The 16,885-nt window shown below is 53.1% G+C and overlaps 1 protein-coding gene across 1 annotated transcript in view; it reads left to right on the top strand.

Moving 5' to 3' along the window:
- Window positions 1-16,885, top strand: part of LOC119953501 (E3 ubiquitin/ISG15 ligase TRIM25-like) — a 48,540-nt gene that overhangs the window by 15,086 nt on the left and 16,569 nt on the right. Inside the window, exon 4 of the mRNA XM_038777845.1 lies at window positions 9,479-9,644. Within this exon, the coding sequence (XP_038633773.1) occupies window positions 9,479-9,644 (166 nt within the window). The remainder of the gene's footprint in view (window positions 1-9,478; window positions 9,645-16,885) is intronic.

Raw genomic sequence — 16,885 nt, 5'->3', positions numbered from 1 at the left:
AGTGCAACACAGGGGAGCCTGAAGGGCAGGGTAGACGACCAGGAGATCAGCTCGAGAAGGCAAAATATCAAGATAGTGGGCCTGCCAGAGGGGATAGAGGGTAGAAGTCCCACAACATTCGTGGCTGCGATGCTGGGCTCCTTAGTGGGGCGGGAAACTTTTCCCACCCCACCGGAAATGGACAGAGCTCATCGGTCACTGCGCCCGAAGCCCAAGGAAGGGGAAAAACCGAGAGCAGTTATAGCCAGACTGCACCGGTACCGGGATAGGGAGACAATCCTGCGCTGGGCCAAGGAGAATAGAGCCTGCAATTGGGACGGGCACGCCATCCGAATCTACGAGGATTTTGGAGCGGACATAGCTAAGAGACGGGCGGAGTTCAACAGAGCGAAAGCAGCTCTCTATAAGAACAAAGTACGTTTTGGTATGCTGTACCCAGCAAAACTCTGGGTCACATACCAACACAAGGAATATTTCTTTACAGCCCCTGCCGAGGCGAATAGATTCGTCGAGGAGCACGGGCTGGAAAAACGCCATGGGAAGTAGGGACGAGGGGCCCATGGCAAGGAGACACGTCATGCCGACGGGGGGGTGGGGAGGGGCGAGGCAAAGCCAGCCCCCTCCCCCCTGGCAGAAACACCCAGAACGGAAAACAACCCAATGCCCTAGGGCCCGCTCCAGGTGGGAGGCCAGGCCCCGGCACGAGGGAACGGGAGTACTGGAGAGGGGAGAGGGGAAGCGGGACAGCAACCTCCGGGAGGGGAGCCACCGTGCTAGCAGGAAAGCTAGCGAAGGGGGCGCGCAACAGAGCAGGGCCGCAGCGCACCCCCAACAGGGGGGAAGGCGCCAGGCAGGGGAGGGGGGGGATCACCCATCAAAGGTGGGAGAGCAAATGGGGACAGGAATGGGGGAGAGAGGGGCAATGGAGGGGTACACAGGGGTATCCCCGAAAGGGATAGAGCGGGGGGGGGGGGCACCCGGGGGGCGAGAGACCAGGGAGGGGAAACGCAGGGACGAAGGGACAAAAGAGGCCAGTAAGGGAATAGGGCCACAAAGTGCCACAGACAAGGGCTCGAAACAGGGAACTGCTGCAAGCACCCACCCAGTACGGTCTGTGGGTGAAGGGGCCCCCCGGAGTGCAGGGGACTACCCGCGTGGCGGACACAAAGTGGACGGCCATGGCGGGTGTCCCCGGGACAAGGGGGAACCCCGGAGCGCAGGGACCCGACCGCATGGGGAGAGCAGTGATAGTGGACATCCTGGACGGCCCCCTAACATAGGGAAACCCCAGAGGGCAGGGGCGCGTCCACCGGACAAATATGGTTAACCCCACAGGAGCAAGGGGGCAGAAGCCCCCCACCAGAATAGTCACCTGGAACGTAAGGGGACTTAACGGCCCAGTGAAGAGATCTAGAGTCCTCACCCACCTTAGAAACATGAGGGCCGACATAGTCTTCCTCCAAGAGACGCACTTGAGGGAGCGGGACCAACTGCGGGTAAGAAAGGGCTGGGTGGGACAAACCTATCATTCCTGTTATGGGGCAAGGGCCAGGGGGGTGGCGATCCTGATTGGCAAGAGGACAATGTTTAGGGCGACAAAGACGGTTACGGACCCAGGGGGACGGTATGTCATGGTCAGCGGGGCCCTGGATGGGGCGCCGGTAGTTCTAGTTAACGTGTACGCGCCCAACTGGGACGACACGAGCTTCATCCAAAAGACCATGGCAGAAATCCCGGACATAGCGACGCACCGACTAATCATGGGGGGGGACTTCAACTGTGTACAGGACCCAACGACGGACAGATCAAACCCCAGAACGGGGAAAACCTCAAACATGGCAAGGGAACTCAGTCACGATATGGAGCAGATGGGAGCAGTAGACCCCTGGAGATTCGCCCACCCGGGGGAGAAAGAATTCTCTTTCTTCTCCCCAGTACACAACGTGTACACCAGAATTGACTTCTTTGTGGTGGGGAAAACGGTGCTTCCAGAGATAGACAAGGTGGAATACTCCGCAATTGTGATATCAGACCACGCTCCACACTACATGGATGTGCGGCTAGAGACGGGAAGGGCCCAGCGCCCCAAATGGAGGTTGGACGGTGCCTTACTAGCTGACAAGGCCTTCAGCGAAAGGATAGCGCAGGCCATAGCGGAGTACACTGAGATCAACCAAAACGGGGAGGTCTCACCCTCCACGTTCTGGGAAGCGCTTAAGGCCGTACTAAGAGGGGAAATCATAGCCTACAAAGCGCAAAGAGATAGGGAGGAAAGGGTGGCTAGGCAGAAGCTGGTCGACTCCATACTGGAGGTAGACCATAAATACTCCGAGGCCCCGACTGTAGAACTCCTGGCGGAGAGAAAAGAATTACAAAGGAACTTTGACCTGCTCTCCACCAGGAAAGCAGTACACCAACTCCGCCAGGCACGCGGGGCCCTATACGAACACGGAGACAAAGCCAGCCGCCTGTTGGCCCACCAGCTGAGAAAGCAGGCAGCCAGCAGAGAAATCGCGCAAATCAGAGATACCAGAGGCACGTTGGAAACAGAACCAGAGAAGATTAACAAAACCTTCAAGGCCTTCTACCAAGAGCTGTACACCTCAGAGCCCCCAACGGGGAAGGCTGGGATGAACCGGTTTCTTGACGGACTGAACATACCAGTTGTGGGAGAGGGCAGAAAACGGGATCTGGAAGCACCACTAGCACTGGGAGAGATCATGGAGAGCATTAGCTCCATGCAGGCGGGGAAGGCGCCGGGACCGGACGGATTCCCGGCGGACTTCTACAAAAAATTTGCGACAGCGCTGGCCCCGCACATGCGGGAGATGTTCACAGACTCGCTAGCTAGGGGCACGTTGCCACCCACGTTAGCACAGGCCTCAATCTCGCTGATACCTAAGAAAGACAAAGACCCAACGGAATGTGGGTCATACAGACCCATATCTCTGCTGAACGCAGACGCCAAAATACTGGCCAAAATCCTAGCCAAAAGGCTAGAAGACTGTGTACCTGAGGTGGTCACAGAGGACCAGACGGGCTTTGTCAAAGGTAGACAGCTGACCGCGAACATCAGGCGCCTGCTGAACGTGATAATGACCCCCTCCGGGGAGAGAACACAAGAGGTGATCGTCTCCCTGGACGCAGAAAAGGCCTTCGACAGAGTCGAATGGAAATACCTCATAGAGGTACTGGAGCGGTTCGGGCTTGGAACAGGGTTCACCGCTTGGGTAAAGCTCCTGTACAACGCTCCCATGGCGAGTGTACAGACCAACAATACCAACTCCCAATACTTCCAGCTGCACAGGGGCACCAGACAAGGATGCCCACTGTCCCCGCTGCTGTTCGCACTAGCAATCGAACCGCTAGCAATCGCGCTCAGGGCAGCAAAAAATTGGAGGGGGATCCGAAGGGGAGGTAGAGAGCACAGAGTCTCACTCTATGCGGATGATCTGCTCCTCTATATCTCGGACCCACAAAGCAGCATGGACGGGATCATCGCGCTCCTGAAAGAGTTTGGAGCCTTCTCGGGCTACAAACTCAACATGAGCAAAAGTGAGATCTTCCCATTACACCCGCAAGGGGGGGGGGGGGCAGCACTAAAGGGGCTGCCGTTCAAACAAGCCCGACATAAATTCCGCTACCTGGGGATCCAAATAGCCCATGACTGGAAAGGGATCCACAAATGGAACCTCACCAGCCTGACGGAGGAAGTTAAAAAGGACCTGCAAAGATGGAACACACTCCCGCTCTCCCTCGCGGGGAGAGTTCAGACGATCAAAATGAACGTACTGCCCAGGTTCCTCTTCCTGTTTAGATCCATTCCGATCTACATCCCCAAGGCCTTTTTCAAAGCGCTGGACAAACTCACCATGGCGTTCGTATGGGGGGGTAAAAATGCTAGGATCCCAAAGAAGGTCTTACAAAAAACAAAAACCAGGGGAGGGTTAGCCCTCCCGAATCTACAACTCTACCACTGGGCAGCAACAGCCGAGCGAGTAAGGGGATGGATCCAGGAGCCAGAAGCTGAGTGGGTGCGTGCGGAGGAGGCCTCCTGCATGGGAACCTCCCTCCGGGCCCTCGCCACGGCAGCACTCCCATCCCCACCCAAAAAACACTCCAGCAGCCCAGTGGTGACAGCCACCCTCCAATCCTGGAACCAACTGCGGCAGCAACTTGGCCTGACCAAAATGTCGAACAGGGCTCCCATCTGCAACAACCATAGGTTCAAACCAGCACTGACCGACGCCACCTTCAAAAGGTGGAGGCAGGACGGGGGGACACTGACAGTCAGGGACCTGTACACGGACGACAGGATCGCAACACTGGACGAACTGACAGAGAAATTTCAGCTAGCTGGGGGGAACGAGCTACGGTACCTGCAGCTCAAAAACTTCCTACGAAAGGAGACAAGGACGTACCCACAACCGCCACGACAGACACTACTGGAAGACCTACTGGACGCAAGTATCCTAGAGAAAGGGAACTGTAGTGACATGTATGACCGACTGGTAGATAGGGACGACACCGTACTGGACGCAACAAGGAGGAAATGGGAGGACGACCTGGGGATGGAGATAGGGTGGGGACTCTGGAGCGAAGCACTGCATAGGGTCAACTCCACCTCCACGTGCGCAAGGCTCAGCCTGACGCAACTAAAAGTGGTACATAGAGCCCACTTAACAAGAACCCGTATGAGTAGGTTCTTCCCGGAGGTGGAAGACAGATGTGAACGGTGCCAAAGAGGCCCGGCCAACCACGCCCACATGTTCTGGTCCTGCCCCAGACTCGTGGAGTACTGGACAGCCTTCTTCGAGGTAATGTCCAAAGTGGTGGGAGTGAGGGTGGAGCCATGCCCGATAGTGGCGGTCTTCGGGGTTTCAGAACAGCCAGATCTATTCCTGGGGAGGAGGGCGGATGCCCTTGCCTTTGCCTCCCTGATCGCCCGCCGTAGAATCCTGTTTGGCTGGCGGTCAGCAGCACCGCCCAGAGCTGCGGACTGGCTGTCCGACCTCTCGGAATCTCTCCAAATGGAGAAAATCAAATTTGCCATCCGAGGGTCGGACGACGGCTTCCACAGAACGTGGGAGCCATTCATGCAACTGTTCCGGGACCTATTTGTGGCCAATGTACAAGAGGAAGAATAGTCGGGGGAAGGTAGCGGGAGGGGGGGGGGGGCTACAGGTTCGTTACGGGGGTTCGATGGCTAGCTAAGGCCCAAAACCAAGCTAAATAAACATGTTGAGGGGGGGGGGGGGGGGGCGCAGTTACTACTACGAAGATGCTTACCTGTAAATATGTGTGTTAATTTTTGCGTGTTTGTTTTTGTTTGTTTTTTTTTCTCTCTCCTAACAATTTGTAATTTGTTCAATATAAAATACGAAAACTGAATAAAAACATTTATAAAAAAAAAAATTCCTCGCGACATCAAGACATCTCTGCCTTGAAGCCATTTAGCGTCCTGGCCTCCACTGCACTCCGCGGCAATGAATTCCACAGGCCCACCACTCTCTGGCTGAAGAAATGTCTCCGCATTTCTGTTCTGAATTTACCCCCTCTAATTCTAAGGCTGTGCCCACGGGTCCTCGTCTCCTCGCCTAACGGAAACAGTTTCTTTGCGTCCACCCTTTCTAAGCCATGTATTATCTTGTAAGTTTCTATTAGATCTCCCCTTAACCTTCTAAACTCCAATGAATACAATCCCAGGATCCTCAGCCGTTCATCATATGTTAGACCCGCCATTCCAGGGATCATCCATGTGAATCTCCGCTGGACACTCTCCAGTGCCAGTATGTCCTTCCTGAGATGTGGGGCCCAAAACTGGACACAGTACTCCAAATGGGGCCTAACCAGAGCCTTATAAAGGCTCAGTAGCACATCGCTGCTTTTATATTCCAACCCTCTTGAGATAAATGACAACATTGCATTCGCTTTCTTAATCACAGATTCAACCTGCATGTTTACCTTTAGGGAATCCTCGACTAGCACTCCCAGATCCCTTTGTACTTTGGCATTATGAATTTTCTCACCGTTTAGAAAGTAGTCTATGCTTGGATTCTTTTTTCCAAAGTGCAAGACCTCACATTTTCTCACGTTGAATTGCATCAGCCATTTCCCGCACCACTCTCCCAAACTGTCTAGATCCTTCTGCAGCCTCCCCACTTCCTCAGCACTACCTGCCTGACCACCTAACTTCGTATCATCGGCAAACTTCGCTAGAATGCCCCCAGTCCCTTCATCCAGATCATTAATATATATGGTGAACAGCTGCGGCCCCAACACTGAACCCTGTGGGACACCGCTGGTCACCGGCTGCCATTCCGGTGACCAGCGGTGTGGTTCTGGTCACCATATTATAAAATGAAAATAGAGACATTGGAGAAGATGCAGAGAAGATTTATGAGCATGTCACGGTGATACAGTGGTTAGCACGGCTGCTTCACAGTGCCAGGCACTTGGGGTCGATTTGGACCTTGGGTGACTGTCTGTGCCCCGTGTCTATGTGGGTTTCCTCCAGGTGCTCCGGTTTCCTCCCACAGTCCAAAGACGTGCAGGTTAGGTGGATTGGCTATGATAAATTGCCCCTTAATGTCCAACGATTGGGTGGGGTTACAGCGATAGGGTGGGGGAGTGGGCCTCAGTGGGGTGACCTTTAGGAGAGTCAGTGCAGGCTCGATGGGCCGAATGGCCTCCATCTGCACTGTAGGGATTCTATGATTCTATGATGATACCAGAAATGTGTGGGTGTAAATATCAGGGAGGATCAGCCGACTGACGGGCTTCTCTCTTGAAGAAGGGAGGCCGAGGGCTGGCCGAACAGAGGTTTGTAAAACTATTGGATAAAAGTAAATTACTGCGGATGCTGGAATCTGAAATCAAAAAGAAAATGCTGGAAAGTCTCAGCAGGTCTGGCAGCATCTGTAGGGAGACAAAAGAGTTAATGTTTCGAGTCCAGATGACTCTTTGTCAAAGCTAAAGACAGAGAAAGTGGGAAATATTTATACTGTGGAGTGAGAATGAAAGATGAGTCATAGCCACAGAAACCCAGGGAAACCGGGTGCTAATAGCCACAGAAACCAAGGGGAAAGAGTGCAACTGACACAGCGGGCTAATTTAGGGGGGATGCCATTTACGGTAGCGAGGGATAGGTTTAGGTACTTGGGGATTCAGGTAGCGAGGGAATGGTCGGGGCTCCATAAGTGGAACTTAACGAAGCTGGTGGAGGTGGCCAGGGAGGATCTTAAGTGGTGGGATACACATTGGCGGGGAGGATCCAAGTGGTGAAAATGAATATTCTGCCGAAGTTCTTGTTTATCTTTCAGGCTCTCCCGATCTTTGTACCAAAGGCCTTTTTTCGGAAAGTGGACACAATTATCTCTGACTTTGTATGGGTGGGGAAGGTGCCGATGGTGGGGAGGACCCTGCTACAGAGGCAGAGGCAGCAGGGGGGGTTGGCGTTGCCAAACTTGCCTCATTATTATTGGGCGGCGAATGTGGACAAGGTGCAGCGGTGTTGAGAGGAGAAGGGGTAGAGTGGGTTAGGATGGAGGAGGAATCTTGTAAGAGATCTAGTTTGAGGGCTATGGTGACGGCAGCATTGCCAATGGCTCCGAGTAGGTATTCAGGGAGCCCAGTGGTGCAGTCCACGGTGAAGATATGGAATCAGCTGAGGAGGCATTTTAGGGTGGAAGGGATGTCGGTGCTAACGCCGCTGTGCGAGAATCATAGGTTTTTGCCAGGGGGATGGATAGTGTATACAGGAGGTAGAGGGAAATGGGGCTGGTTAAGGTGAATACTGGATTTGTATTTGGAGGAAGGGTTCCCCAGTCTGGAAGAACTAAGGGAAAGGGTAGAGCTGCTGAGGGGTAGTGAGTTCAGGTATCTACAGGTTAGGGACTTTGCACAAAAGGTCTGGAAAGGTTTCCTAGATTGTCGGGATACACCCTGCTGGAGCGACTGCTGCTTCTGGATGTGGAAGAGGAGGGAAGAATTAGGGATATATATAAGTGGCTGGGGGAGCAGGGTGGCAAGCGGGTTGTGAAGATCAAGGAGAAATGGGAAGCGGAGTTGGGAATGGAGATCAATTGGGGAGTAAGGAATGAGGCACTGCAAAGGGTAAAAGGGACCTCCTATTGTGCAAGGATGAGCCTGATACAGTTTAAGGTGGTGCACAGGGTGCATATGACTCGGGCGAGAATGAGTGGGTTCTTTCAGGGGGTAGCAGATGAGTGTAAGAGGTGTGGGCGGGGGCCAGCAAATCATGCGCACATGTTTGTGATTGTGAAAAATTTGGAAGATTCTGGGCGGCAGCGTTCATGGTCTTAGCCAGGATAGTGGAGGAGGGAGTGGACCGGAACCATTTGGTGGCTATATTTGGGTTTTCAGAGAAGCCGGAGCTCATGGAGAGGAGGAAGGCCGATGTCTTGGCCTTCGCCTCTCTGATTGCACAGTGCCGAATTTTGCTGGAGTGGCGGTCGGCATCGCCACCGGGGGTAGCAGCATGGCTGGGTGACCTGTACGACTTCCTGTGGTTAGAGAAGATAAAGTATGAGTTAAGGGGCTCAGCAGGGGGGTTTGAGAAAAGGTTGGGGATGTTTGTGACCGTGTTTGAGGAGTTGTTCGTCGCAGGGGGGTGGGAGGGTGGGTGATGGGGAGGCGGGGTGAAAAAAGATAAAAATCTGTACAAACTGTATAGTTGATTGTTGGGGAGAATGTTTCCCGAGGTGTTTATTTGCTGTAAACTACTTTGATACAAATTTGAATAAAATTCATTTTTTTAAAAAGGGGGAAGAGTGCAAATGGCAGTCCCCAGAGAGACCAAAAGTATGAAAGGCCAAACTGTAGAGAAACTAAAATCAGAGGGTAAACTGTGACAGCTGTAGATGTGTGGATGGGGAAGGGGGAAGGAAAGGTGGATAAGATGGGGGAGGGTACTCTACAAGCAGTTTGAGGAGGCCACACCATGTGGAAAAGCTGAGGTATATTCCTGGCCTGGGTAGTGCATCCCATCTGCTCAAGCAGCTGTGTCCAAGGCATCCCCCTGCCTTTTAAATTGACGCCCCTGCCCCACCTGCCTGGCTGGACCCAGGTGGCATGGCCCCTTCATTTCCCTTTCCTGCAGTCCCCCTTGACCGCACCTTGTACCAGACCACCTGCAGTCCCAGAAATGGACACCGCTCCAGGTGGAGCTGTTGGTACTGAAGAACTGCTGGCCTCTAATTGGCTCTCTGATGCTGACTGAGGTACCTGATTCACATTTAATCGGGGCGGGTCTCCTGGAAATGGCCCACCGTCGAGCCCATTAAATCCAGCCCATTGTATGTGAAGCGTTTCAGGCGGACAACACACAGCAACAATTAAAATTCTTACTTTCCTTTCTATTGCTTCCTATGGATAGATCTGCACATGTTAATTTAAATTGCAGGTATGTTGAGAATATTCATCTGATGATTTTGAAGTAATCCCTTGAATGTTCCAGGAACATTGGAGACTGAACAAACCTGTAGATGCCATCCGTCTCCCTCGTTGCGAGATCGATGTAAAAATTTCTGCTGTGGAAAACGCCATGACTGAACTGTCCAATCATATCACAGAACATCTGCACAGCAGCTTCAACCCACATCTGGAGGCAGAAGTTTCCAAAGGTCAGTAGCTTCATGTCATGGCCACATGTCCGTCGGCCTATTATGGTGTGGGAGAAGGTTGGCTCTATTCCCTTCTCTATCCCACCAACCACCCCCTACACTACCCGATTTAGTACCTGTTGGGCAGAGGAGGTGGGGAAGGTGGCAGTCTGCTGGTAGTGTGTTTGGGTAGAGGTCAGGACAGGGAAATAGAGACTAAGAATCTTCTGTGACGCCTCGCAGTGGCTAAAGCTGGCATCCACTGCCGCAGGTCTGAGGCAAGGCTGCTCGGCTATGGTAGGCTGAAAAGAGGTTACAGGAGGAAAATGATGCTACAAAATATTCAGCAGGTTGTGTGTCTTGAGAAAGATGTAAGCAAGGTGACCTGAGCAGTGCCAGAGTACCCTTCCACACTTCCTTAGGATCCCCATTGACGGGAATGTTATTATGGTCATCTCTTGAATAGTTTGCAGACGGCACTAAGATGAGTTGTAAAGCTAAAAGTGCAGAGAATACCGGAAGTCTGCAGAGGGATTTGGATAGGTTAAGTGAATGGGCTAGGGTCTGGCAGATGGAATGCAATGTTAACAAATGTGAGGTTATCTATTTTGGTAGGAATAACAGCAAAAGGGATTATTATTTAAATTATAAAATATTAAAGCATGCTGCTGTGCAGAGAGACCTGGGTGTGCTAGTCCATGAGTCGCAAAAGGTTGGTTTACAGGTGCAACAGGTGATTAAGAAGGCAAATGGAATTTTGTCCTTCATTGCTAGAGGGATGGAGTTTAAGACTAGGGAGGTTATGCTGCAATTGTATAAGGTGTTAGTAAGGCCACACCTGGAGTATTGTGTTCAGTTTTGGTCTCCTTGCCTGGGAAAGGATATACTGGCGCTGGAGGGTGTGCAGAGGAGATTCACTAGGTTAATCCCAGGGCTGAAGGGGTTGGATTATGAGGAGAGGTTGAGTAGACTGGGACTGTACATGTTACAGGTATATCGGACTTTGGTTAGGCCACATTTGGAATACTACGTGCAGTTCTTGTCGCCACATTACCAGAAGGATGTGGATGCTTTAGAGAGGGTGCAGAGGAAGTTCACCAGGATGTTGCCTGGTATGGAGGGTGCTAGCTATGAAGAAAGGTTGAGTAGATTAGGATTGTTTTCATTGGAAAGACGGAGGTTGAGGGGAGACCTGATTGAGGTCGACATAATTATGAGAGGTATGGACAGGGTGGATAACAACAAGCTTTTCCAAGAGTGGGGGTGTCAATTACAAGGGGTCACAATTTCAAGGTGAGAGGGGAAAAGTTTAAGGGAGATGTGCGTGGAAAGTTTTTTACGCAGACGGTGGTGGGTGCCTGGAATGCTTTGCCAGCGGAGGTGGTAGAGGCGGGCACGATAGCATCATTTAAGATGCATTTGGACAGATATATGAACGGGTGGGGAACAGAGAGAAGTAGACCTTGGAAAATAGGCAACAGGTTTAGATAAGGATCTAGATCGGCGCAGGCTGGGAGGGCCGAAGGGTCTGTTCCTGTGCTGTAATTTTCTTTGTTCTTTGTTCTTTGTACTCATTGGAATTTAGAAGGATGAGGGGGGATCTTATAGAAACATATAAAAGTATGACGGGAATAGATAGGATAGATGCGGGCAGGTTGTTTCCACTGGCGGGTGAAAGCAGAACTAGGGGGCATAGCGTCAAAATAAGGAGAAGTAGATTTAGGACTGAGTTTAGGAGGAACTTCTTCACCCAAAGGGTTGTGAATCTATGGAATTCCTTGCCCAGTGAAGCAATTGAGGCTCCTTCATTAAATGTTTTTAAGGTAAAGTTTTTTGAAGAATAAAGGGATTAAGGGTTATAATGTTTGGGCCGGAAAGTGGAGCTGAGTCCACAAAAGATCAGCCATGATCTCATTGAATGGCGGAGCAGGCTCGAGGGGCCATATCCTGCTCCTAGTTCTTATGTTCTTATGTTTCCTATTGAAATGAGTTTGAGGGTTTTTCGGTGAAGTTTACAGTGGACATTTCATGAGGAGTGACCCAGAAATTTGGCTCTGAGAAACCAATGAGAACCTGTGGTGGGCAGTGGGAGATTTCACACTGGGTGGGTCAGGGAGTTGGGACTCGAGTCTGTCTGTCCACCATATCTGTTGGGATTTTACTCTATTGACAGAATATTTTATAATTAGATTATATTTAACTTCATCAGACAGCAATACAAAGCTCCTGATATAGAAGAGGGATTCTTATTTCAGATGATGATTTCCAACATTTTCTTATTCTATATCTAAACCTTCAGTGTACCTGTCCTGGGAGCGTTTGATAGCGACAGCGTAGAGGGAGCTTTACTCTGTATCAAACCACGTGCTCTACCTGTCCTGGGAGTGTTTGAGGGAGACAGTGTGGAACGAGCTTTACTCTGTGTGGTAGTCACCACTGTTGTGTATATATCACATATGAGGTGTAATACGGGTACGGGGGTAGATCCCCGCCTGCTGGCTCTGCCCAGTAGGTGGAGTATAACTGTGTGGGCTCACCGAGCTGCAGCCATTTCGGCAGCAGCTGCAGGAGGCTACATATCTCTGCTTAATAAAGCCTCGATTACACTCTGCTGTCGTCTCGTCGTAATTGATAGTGCATCAATTTATTAAGCAGAGATTTTACAATGGTGGATCTCCGCATCAAGCCGGATCACCTGCAGCTGCACCCTCAAGCAGACAACGCCAAGTCGGCCTTCGCACATTGGCTAGCTTGCTTCAAAGCATACATCGGATCTGTAACTGAACCATCCTCAGAGGAACAGAAGCTCCAGATCCTGTACACGAGGCTGAGCTCCGATATCTTTCCCCTCATCCAGGTCGCGCCTACCTACACTGAGGCCATGGCGCTACTGAAGGTGAACTACTCTCAGCAGACCAACAAAGTCTATGCCAGGCACCTCCTGTCCACGCGGCATCAACTCCCCGGTTAGTCTGTGGCAGATTTCTGCCGTGCCCTGCACGCCCTGGCGAGGGACTGCGATTGCCAGGCCGTTTCGGCCGTTGAACATTCCGAACTCCTAATTAGCGACGCTTTCGTTACGGGCATAGGGTCGGCGTACATCCGCCAGCGCCTCTTAGAAGGGGCTACCCTCGGGCAGCACGGTGGCGCAGTGGTTAGCATTGCTGTCTCACGCCGCTGAGGTCCCAGGTTTGATCCCAGCTCTGGGTCACTGTCCATGTGGAGTTTGCACATTCTCCCCGTGTTTGCGTGGGTTTTGCCCCACAACCCAAAGATGTGCAGGATAGGTGAAATGGCCATGCTAAATTGCCCCTTAATTGGAAAAAAATAATTGGGTATTCTAAATTTATTAAAAAAAAGAATGGTCTACCCTCGACCTCGCGGTGACCAAGAAACTCGCGATCTCACTAACGGTCGCCTCCCGTAATGTACAGGAATATGCCCTGACCGCATGTCGCCCCCCCCCCCTCCTGGACATCATGGACCCCACCAGCGAACACCCCATCGTGGACCAAATCAGCGACCGCCCCCAGCCAACCCCAGGCCTGCGCCGCGCGGCAGACAACCAACCCCGGGGGACCCAAGTGCTACTTCTGTGGACAGACAAAGCAACCCCGGCAGCGCTGCCCGGCGTGGAGCGCGCTCTGCAAGGCCTGCGGAAAGAAAGGACATTTCGTTGCTGTGTGTCAGGCCCGCTCGATCGCCGCTGTGACCAGGTCCATTGTCCCTGCACCCCCCACATGCGATCCGTGGCACCACCATTTTCGCCCCCGCAACCCACGTGTGGCCAGTGGGCGCTGCCATCTTCCTCACCTCAGAACACGTGCTGCCCGTGGGCGCCACCATCTTGCTTGCCTCAGGCCTCATGCGGCCTGTGGGCGACACCATCTTTAACGCCTCCCACCACGTGCACCCCGTGGACGCCGCCATCTTCCCCGCCTCAGGACCCCTGCTCATCAGGCACCTCATCGGGCCGCTCATCGCCTGCAACCGCCGCCGATCAGCCAGGGGCTTTCCAACACCAGTCGTGTCTCGCCTCCATCACAATCGACCAGTCCCGACCGCACAACCTCATGGGGCGTCATGGTAGCATGGTGGTTAGCATCAATGCTTCACAGCTCCAGGGTCCCAGGTTCGATTCCCGGCTGGGTCACTGTCTGTGTGGAGTCTGCACGTCCTCCCCGTGTGTGCGTGGGTTTCCTCCGGGTGCTCCGGTTTCCTCCCACAGTCCAAAGATGTGCGGGTTAGGTGGATTGGCTATGCTAAATTGCCCGTAGTGTAAGGTTAATGGGGGGATTGTTGGGTTACGGGTATACGGGTTACGTGGGTTTAAGTAGGGTGATCATTGCTCGGCACAACATCGAGGGCCGAAGGGCCTGTTCTGTGCTGTACTGTTCTAAGTTCTAAGTTCTAAGTTCTAACCTCGCGACCGCGTCAACGACAGTAAATGTCAATGAGCATAAGACATCATGCCTTCTTGACTCCGGGAGCACTGACAGCTTCATCCATCCGGATACGGTAAGGCACTTCTCCCTTGCGGTACACCCCATTAACCAGAGAATCTCCCTGGCCTCCAGATCCCACTCTCACCATCCAGGGCGTAGAGTTCAGCGACTTCCGGCTCTACGTCCTCCCCAACCTCTGCGCTTGCCTTGCTACTCGGCCTGGACTTCCCGTGCAACCTCCAAAGTCTAACCCTGAAATTCGGCGGGCCCCTACCAACCCTTACTGTCTGCGTTCTCACGACCCTTAAGGTCCACCTGCCTTCTCTGTTTGCAAACCTCACCCCGGATTGCAAACCCGTCGCCACCAGGAGCAGACGGTACAGTGCCCAGGACAGGACCTTCATCAGGTGTGAGGTCCAGTGGCTGCTACGGGAAGGCATTATCGAGGCCAGCAATAGCCCATGGAGAGCCCAAGTGGTAGTTGTGAAAACTGGGGAGAAAAACAGGATGGTCGTTGACTGCAGTCAGACCATCAATCGGTACACGCAGCTCGACGCGTACCCCCTCCCACGCATATCTGATATGGTCAATCAGATTGCACAGTACTGGGTCTTCTCGACAGTGGACCTGAAATCTGCCTACCACCAGCTCCTCATTCACAAGGTGTACCGCCCGTACACCGCGTTTGAAGTGGACGGCCACCTTTACCACTTCCTTTGGATTCCCTTCGGCGTCACTAACTGTGGACCAAATGGTTGACCGTTTCGGACTGCGGGCCACCTTCTAGTACCTGGATAACATCACCATCGGCGGCCACGACCAGCAGGACCATGCCGCTAACCTTTCCAAATTCCTCCACACCGCCAAACTCCTCAACCTGACATACAACAAGGAGAAGTGCGTGTTCAGCACCAACCGCTTAGCCATCCTCGGCTATGTGGTGCAAAATGGAGTTCTTGGGCCCGACCGTGATCGCATGCACCCCCTCATGGAACTCCCTCTCCCCCACTGCCCCAAGGCCCTCAAACGATGCCTGGGGTTCTTCTCATACTACGCCCACTGGGTCCCTAACTATGCAGACAAGGCCCATCCACTCATTCACTCCACCATTTTCCCACTGACGGCCGAGGCTCACCAGGCCTTCAACCGTATCAAGGCCGCGATGCACTCCCCTTCCAAGTCGAGAGCAATGCATCAGACGTCGCTCTGGCCGCCACCATCAACCAGGTAGGCAGGGCCGTGGCATTCTTTTCACACACCCTCCATGCCTCCGAAATTCGGCACTCCTCTGTCGAGAAGGAGACCCAAGCCATCGTAGAAGCTGTGCGGCATTGGAGGCATTACCTGGCCGGCAGGAGATTCACTCTCCTCACTGACCAACGGTCGGTTGCCTTCATGTTCAACAACACACAGCGGGGCAAGATCAAAAATGATAAAATCTTGAGGTGGAGAATCAAGCTCTCCACCTATAAGGGGCTGGGTTAGCTCACAAGGCTAAATCGCTGGCTTTTAAAGCAGACCAAGCAGGCCAACAGCACGGTTCGATTCCCGTACCAGCCTCCCCAGACAGGCGCCGGAATGTGGTGACTAGGGGCTTTTCACAGTAACTTCATTGAAACCTACTCGTGACAATAAGCCATTTTCATTTCATTTCATAATTACGAGATTTTGTATTGCCCCGGGAAGCTCAACGAGCCCCCCGAGGTACATGTGCCAGCGCACAAGTAGACCGACTCCAGACCCTACATGACAATCTCTGTCACCCAGGGGTCACCCGGTTCTTTCACTTCATAAAGGCCCGCAATCTGCCCTACTCCATCGAGGAAGTCAGGGCTATCACTAGAGACTGCCAGGTCTGCGCGGAGTGTAAACTGCACTTCTACCGGCCAGACCGAGCGCACCTAGTGAAGGCCCCCGCCCCTTTGAACGCCTCAGCGTGGATTTCAAAGGGCCCCTCCCCTCCACCGACCAAAACATTTATTTCCTTAACATGTTTCATGAATACTCCAGATTCCCCTTCGTCGTCCCATGCCCCGATATGACGTCCGCTACCGTAATCAAAGCACTCAACACCACCTTCGCCCTGTTTGGTTTCCCCACCTACGTCCACAGCTACCGCTGATCCTCATTTATGAACGATGAGCAGCGCCAGTACCTGCTCAACAGGGACATTGCCTCGAGCAGGACGACCAGCTACACCCCCAGGGAAATGGGCAGATGGAGCGGGAGAATGGGACGGTCTGGAAGGCCATCCAACTGGCCCTACGGTCCAATAATCTCCCGGCCTCCCGCTGGCAGGAGGTCCTCCCTGACGCCCTTTACTCCATTCGGTCGCTCCTGTGCACCGCGACTAACGAAACCCCCCATGAACGTTTCTTTGCCTTCCCCAGGAAGTCCACCTCTGGGGTTTTGCACCCAACGAAGCAGTTCCTGGTAGCTCCAGGACCCCTTCACCTCCGCAAGCACGTGCGGCTCCACAAGGCGGACACGTTTGTCGAGAGGGTACAGCTACTCCACGCGAACCCGCAGTACGGCGTACCCCGATGGCCGCCAAGACACAGTCTCCCTCAGGGACCTGGCACCAGCTGGGTCCCCCCCCCCTGCCCTGGTGCCACCCTTCCTCCCCTCAGCACACCCCACTAAAGCCCCCGCTCCAGGACGATCCATCCTCTCCTTGGTCAAACCGTGGATGAAGATGAGGTCAACACGCTCCCGGAGTCCCTGGCGATCAAACCGACACCTGCATCACCACCGGGACTGCGGCGCTCACAACGGAGGATCAAGGCACCCGATCATCTTAAGTTGTGAACTTTCCCT

The sequence above is a fragment of the Scyliorhinus canicula genome, chromosome 18, assembly GCF_902713615.1.
Source record: "Scyliorhinus canicula chromosome 18, sScyCan1.1, whole genome shotgun sequence".
NCBI lineage: Eukaryota > Metazoa > Chordata > Chondrichthyes > Carcharhiniformes > Scyliorhinidae > Scyliorhinus > Scyliorhinus canicula.
The sequence above is the reverse complement of the archived record's forward strand: the minus strand, read 5'-3'. Positions and strand labels throughout refer to the sequence as shown.